Genomic DNA, 6,652 nt, shown 5'->3' on the forward strand with positions numbered 1-6,652 from the left:
ATGATTGGTCATTTGGAACAACATTTCTCGACCGTTTCTGACAAGTAAACAAGAACCAGGCAAAAACGCCACCTGCTAACAGGCTTTCTCTTTCCAAGGATTGTTTTGATTCCTCCTTATGATTTCCCAGGCGAGAATGAGAGAGTTATGTACTTGGCTTTCCCATAGGCCCAAGCTAGTGTCTGAAGCCTAAAAACCTATCCAAGTCTAGAAATCACTGTCAGTTCCTATAATTTGAGAAAATAATGAGATTATTTGAGATTTGACTGTTGACTTACCTAAAGATAACCCATACTACTACTAATATGTCTGATTGAGAAAGCATCAAGGAAAGTAATTTTTCTCTCAGAAGATTTGAATCATCAGTTGTACCATTCAAAGCCAATACATACATGGGTTATTGTAAGATTACAGGCATCTATCCAGTGACTACCTATAAACTTTAGCATAGGTTGTGGTTTTGATGTCAGTGGGACTGTTTCAAGGTAAAAAACCTGTGTTACCAGGACTGTGGCCATAAATTTTGGGTTTATATTGCCTTTTGGAAGGGCATTGCATATCTGTGATAGAAAGGCTAATCAGAGTTTAGTCTGTCTCTATAGCTTTTTCAGCAAATACTAACTATATTCTGATATATTTTATCTGCCATTAATGTATACAGAAGAGTTTTGTGTTAAATAAGTATATTCTCTTCTTACCCATAATATTGAAAAATTACTTCAGGTTTTTATTTTATTTTCGTTTTAGAAAATTTTGAACAACTGTAACAAAAGTTTGATATGTAATATACAAACCTTAATGTTACAATTTTGATACAATATGATATTTACTTGCTAGACATCTCCAGGGGAAAAAGAAAAAAAAAAAAAACACAACCCTGATTTCAGCTAATGTCTTTAAAGGAAATCTGTTTCTCTTTTCCTCCTCCCTCTCTGTTCCAGTAGCTAAAAAGCCAATAAAAAAATTCTCCTCCTCCCCAGTTCAGAACAAGATCTATCTGCATTTCTCCTAGGCGTGTTTTGAGATCCAGAAGAGGGTGAAAGTAGTTAACGTGCAAAAGGAAGCTGAATTCCAGACACGAACATGTATCTTTCCATTGACCCTGCCGACCATTGATCAATTGAAGTCCAGCCTGGGAAGAAACAGTTAAAGAAATGTCTCAATTATACTTGCAATCAGCTAATCAGACTTTACGTGCATCTGTGGATGGTACAGAACTGAAATCAAGCTCTGATAATGAAACCACGAATGAAAAATGGACCGAAGACTCCTTTCCAGGATTGGAAATACTGTGCACAATTTATGCTACATATGCTGTGATCATTTCAGTGGGTCTCCTTGGAAATGCAATACTCATCAAAGTTTTTTTCAAGATTAAATCAATGCAGACGGTTCCCAACATCTTCATCACCAGCCTGGCATTCGGGGACCTGCTTCTTTTGCTAACATGTGTGCCTATAGATGCAACACGTTACATTGTGGATACCTGGCTCTTCGGAAGAATTGGGTGCAAGCTGCTGTCTTTTATCCAGTTAACATCAGTTGGAGTATCAGTGTTTACCCTGACTGTTCTCAGTGCTGACAGGTGGGTCTGTGCAACTGATTTGCCAGGAGATGCTGCAGGTTTGAAATTAATAAAATAGCAGATATTACAATTTTTCACAGTCTTAAATGGCACATTGTAATAGACTAAAACTCCCAAACTGCCAGTCTCCCATGTAATTTAAATATGCTTGTTAGGAAAATTGTAGCACTTCTTTTTCAGAGAGTGAAGTGAGAAAAAAGTCATTAACTCTCCTGACCTTTAACTAGTTTGAAGTACAATGGTTTTTCTCAATTGCACAGAAAAGGGAAATGGCTTAAGTTGGGAAAAAGACAGTATATTGGTGCTATCTAGTGGTACAGTGAAGTAGTCAAGGAGAACGAAAAATAAAACTGAGTATGAGTGAAAATTGTTTAACCTATGCACTCAGGGAGGCTTTAAATTCCTAGAACATAAAAGACTGACATGGGATAGAAAGTGAAAAGAAACCACAGAACAGACTGGGGACAAAGGAATGATTCTCATAATTTGATATCTAATGTAATTTTCACCTTGAAAAGGGCATATATATATATATATATATATATATATATATATATATATATATATATATATATGTATACACACACACACACACACACATATATATTCTTTTTCTCTTGTAGTTCTTCTGTCTTTTACAGAAATATTTTAGCCCAGGGGTCGTGAAGTTAAACTCCGACTATAATGACAGCATTGCTAGGAGGGGTCAGTGTTCTGACTGGTGTCAGGAAGTGCTGGAATCTGTTGTTTGTATACTTTTTTCTTGAGCAAACAAAACTAAGATGGGATTTCTGTTCAATCAGCAGGAGCATCAAGAAGTAGAAAAAGAAAAGATGAGATTTAGTATTAAGAGAGAAAAAGATCTTCATATTGTCTGCCAGCAATTGTGGATTGTATGTAATAGCAAATTGTTCATGTGTCCAGAATTTTTACCAGTGGTATGTTATTGTACTCTAAAATAATCAGCCAGCACAGGAATGGCCACATAGGGTCAAATCAAGGAACCATGTATACCAACACCAGCCTCCAGCAGTGACAGTATAAGACACATAGGAAGAATAAAAACCTCTATCCAACTACATTTTTAACCCTATGCCTTCAGATGACACTGAACAGATGTGGTTTCTGTCTATTTAATAACCTCAAAGGATTTCTCTTCTGGATACTTGTTCAGCCTCTCGTTGAACTTAGCAATGACTTTCACTGCGTGTACAAAACAACTCCTTTTATTTCTGCACCGTACACAGCTTCATTTGATGGTGCTGTTTCTTGTGTCAGAAGACACAGTGCTCCCTGTTCATGTCTCCAGGCTATTCATGTCTTAATCCATCCTTAGGTTGTGTTTCTTCTAGTTAAGGTGTGCAGTGCAACACAGGGTAATCAAAAGTTGCATGAATCGCATATACAGGTAATTCCACAATTGTCTCTTTTGCTATCCATTATTTTCCTAATACTACCTAACATTTTGCTTTTTTGTTATTGTTTTAGTTTGGGTTTATTTTAGGATTTTTAAACTACTGCTGAAGGTAAAGCTAATGTTTACAGTGAAGTATAAACATTTACAGACTATTGTAGCTCCAAGGTCTTGGTCCTATAGGATGTCAATTCAGAATTCACCATGACTAGATGACCTTTAAAGATCCCTTCCAACCCCAACTTTTCACTTATTCTATGGTTTAGACACTTGCTTCTGTATTTAATTCTTCATGGTAGCTGTTAGATAAATACTCGGCACTACATTCTCACAGAGTAAATACATCATAAACTTACAGAGCAAGCTCAGATCATCACGTGATTAGCACCAGACTGTTGTGTTCCAGTATGCTAGAAGAACTCAAAGTTGATAAAAATTATATTCATTTGATAAATAGCAAGCCAGCTTTGAACTTTCTATTTAAATTTGCCTAGAGGAGAAAAAGACCAGATCCTCAGCTTGTGCAAAATAGTACAACTAAGGTGTCTTAACCTCTGGGTCCTTCTTCACCACTTTTCTTTCCATGCCAGCCTTGTGTTGGAGGGATTGCTTCTTTCTGCATTATCAAGGAGCAGGGTATATTGTTTCCTGTACTTCTTCATCCACCTTCATGGAAGTTGGTCTTCTTACATGTCCCACTTCCACACACATTATCACACATCAATAGATTAATCCAGATTTTTCTCATTTGCCTGACTCAGTCCATATGCTGCAGAATCTCAGGCATGAATCAACAGCAGTGGCCTCTCCTGCTTTATAAATATAAATGAATCCTGGAGCATTATTTTGAGTCAGATCACTGCACTCAGCAGGGGTCTTAGGAAAATGGAAGAAAGGAGGGGCAAACATGCTTGGTTTCATGTATTTACGAAATAGTTAACCTGTTTCATACCTTCATCAGTTTTACATACTATTTCCCTCGTTTATCTTTCCAGGCAGTGTCATAAAGCTAGGAGTGATGACTGCCCTTAGTGATCCCAATCCAAACTTCAGAAGTCATCTTTACATAGGAAGGTTTTAATGGCAATTCCTGCCTGCCAATCCATTAAAATACATGCATGAATTTAATTTTTACCTTTCCATTTTAATTCCAAGGAGCTAGTGTCTGTTTCCATTTCCAAGTGAATTCTAGCACCCTTTGTTTAGCAAGAACGGTAATGGCTTTAGCCTTAAGAATTCTAAGCAGTGTCATTATTTCTGTGTTTATTCTGACAGTGATGTTGGTCATTTTAGGTACAGAGCCATTGTTAAACCCTTGGAACTGCAGACTTCAGATGCGCTCCTGAAGACCTGCTGTAAAGCTGGCTGTGTTTGGATTGTCTCCATGATATTTGCCATCCCAGAGGCTGTTTTCTCAGATTTGTATTCTTTCAGCAATCCGGAGAAAAATGTAACTTTTGAGGCATGTGCCCCCTATCCTGTATCTGAGAAGATCCTGCAGGAAGCTCACTCCCTGGTTTGCTTCTTAGTGTTCTACATTGTGCCCCTAGCTGTCATTTCTGTCTACTACTTTCTTATTGCCAGAACTTTATATAAAAGTACATCCAACATGCCAGCTGAAGAACATGGTCATGCCCGTAAGCAGGTAAGCTCTGATCAAGGACTAAACTCTCCAATTTTCCAAAGTCTATTGTGCTGATTAAATCTGAATTCTAAAGTACAAACCTTTACCTGACAATGGAGTAAAAAGCTCCACAAACTCAGCCCATACCAAATTTGAATCCAAAACCAGCTGTGCACTTAGACACATGCTCATAACTCATCATTTGTGAGTGTCCACACTTTCCTAAAGAGAGACGGGTCTGTCATGCTTTATCATAACCCTGTAAACTCAAGATTTAAAACACTGAAGTATAGACACAAGGACATCATCCATGTGAGCTGACACATTAATTACAGTATTTTTAAATCCTAGTCTAGATGACAGTGTCATATGATTTATAATGGCAAGGAAATGTGCTCTGCACTGAGAATATTTTGCTAAAAAAAATGAAATAGATTTATTTCCCTATTTAATTCTTCTGGTTTAGGATTTTTGTTTGTTTGTACATTTTCTTTTTACCTTTTGCTTTTCTGGTTACTCATGCATTTAGACTTTTACACTGCTTTGCAGATCAGCACCAATAACACAAACACTTTACTAATTGCTATTAATACCAGCTATGCATTACTTTCTTGTAGATTGAGTCCCGCAAGAGAGTTGCAAAGACAGTGCTGGTGCTTGTGGCTCTGTTTGCCTTCTGCTGGCTGCCCAACCACATCCTCTACCTGTACCGCTCTTTCACGTACCACACTTCTGTTGATGCTTCCACCTTTCATCTGATAGCAACTATTTTTTCCCGTGCCTTGGCCTTCAGCAATTCCTGCGTCAATCCTTTTGCTCTTTATTGGCTGAGTAAAAGTTTTCGGCAACATTTTAAAAAGCAAGTCGTATGCTGCAAGGCAGCATTCTGTGAAAAGCCTCCCAGTGCTCCCCAGAGCAGTTCTCCAACTAGAGCCCTGTCGGTCTCAGGCAGCATGCATGGCTCAGAAATCAGTGTTACACTGCTAACAGATTATAGCATCACGAAAGAAGAGGAAAGTGTTTAGCCCATGTGGGATGAAGAATGACGGAAACCGAGTCCTTGTGATCAAGTCACTGCTACTGGGATCCTGGAAAGAGGTGCCCTGACTTGCCCTGTCTGTGAAAGTGTGTTCTTCAGGAGTTCCTCATTTTTGAAAATACAGAATAAAGAAATCAAACTGTGTGGGGGAAGAAGCTGCAACAGCTGAACTTTGCAGTGTAAGCTCAAAGGGATACCTCACATTCCCAGACGTGAACACAGATTCCTAGCTGGAATTCTTCGACTAGGCAGGAGGGGACTTAGCAGAATTGGTGCAAGAATTGGCAGTAAGGATTTTTTTTCCTTGGTGACTTGCTCTTTGAGTCATGACTGAGAGCTCCCTCTGACAACTACTGGCATCTACAGCAAGAAAGCAAAGCCACTTGGTCATAACATGATCAACCAGGCACATTTTCAATTCATTCATTTTCCTGTCCTGAATGTTAAAAATAGGTAAACACATGAGAAAGAATGCTAAAATAAAAGGCTTATGTTTGTGGCACTGTGAAGTTAAAGAAAAAGCATTATGGGCTAGATGAACAGTAGCTATTGCTCTGCCAGTGACTTAGAAATTCTGGGTAAGAGCTGACTGCTTTGTAGTGAGATGGATGCTCCTAAGGAAGTCAAGGAAACGAGCAGGTGACCATCTCTCTGAGAAAGTTTGATCACTTTTAACCACACTTGTAAAATTATTTGTGATATATGGGTAAAACACCCCGATAATGCAGAAATGTTTATCACTGCAGTGATTCAATATCAAGAGATTGGGGTAGATCTGTATCAAGAGTTCGATTTGGGATTTACAATGCACTTCTGAAGTGCTCAAACATCCCCTCCTGCCTTGCTTTACCTTTATCCCAAAGTGGTCTTGCGTGTACAACCTGGATTTCCCTCAGATGGAACTGTATGTCCAATCCACTGAACCAGACTAGAGTGAGTTTGAAGTGAAAAATGTACAGAGTGGAGAGTCAGACCCTTTACCTGCACAGA

General features: G+C 38.6%; 1 protein-coding gene across 1 annotated transcript; it reads left to right on the forward strand.

The window, feature by feature from the left end:
* The first annotated feature begins 1,154 nt into the window (after window positions 1-1,154).
* Window positions 1,155-6,295, forward strand: BRS3 (bombesin receptor subtype 3). Its single transcript, XM_066182475.1, has 3 exons — window positions 1,155-1,585; window positions 4,293-4,644; window positions 5,241-6,295. The coding sequence occupies exons 1-3, from the start codon at window positions 1,155-1,157 to the stop codon at window positions 5,646-5,648; spliced, it is 1,191 nt and encodes a 396-aa protein (XP_066038572.1). The 3' UTR covers window positions 5,649-6,295.
* Window positions 6,296-6,652: the final 357 nt, after the last annotated feature.

The sequence above is a fragment of the Chamaea fasciata genome, unplaced genomic scaffold (assembly GCF_029207755.1).
Source record: "Chamaea fasciata isolate MVZ Bird 193981 ecotype frontalis unplaced genomic scaffold, bChaFas1.0.hap1 SCAF_4, whole genome shotgun sequence".
Lineage (NCBI taxonomy): Eukaryota > Metazoa > Chordata > Aves > Passeriformes > Sylviidae > Chamaea > Chamaea fasciata.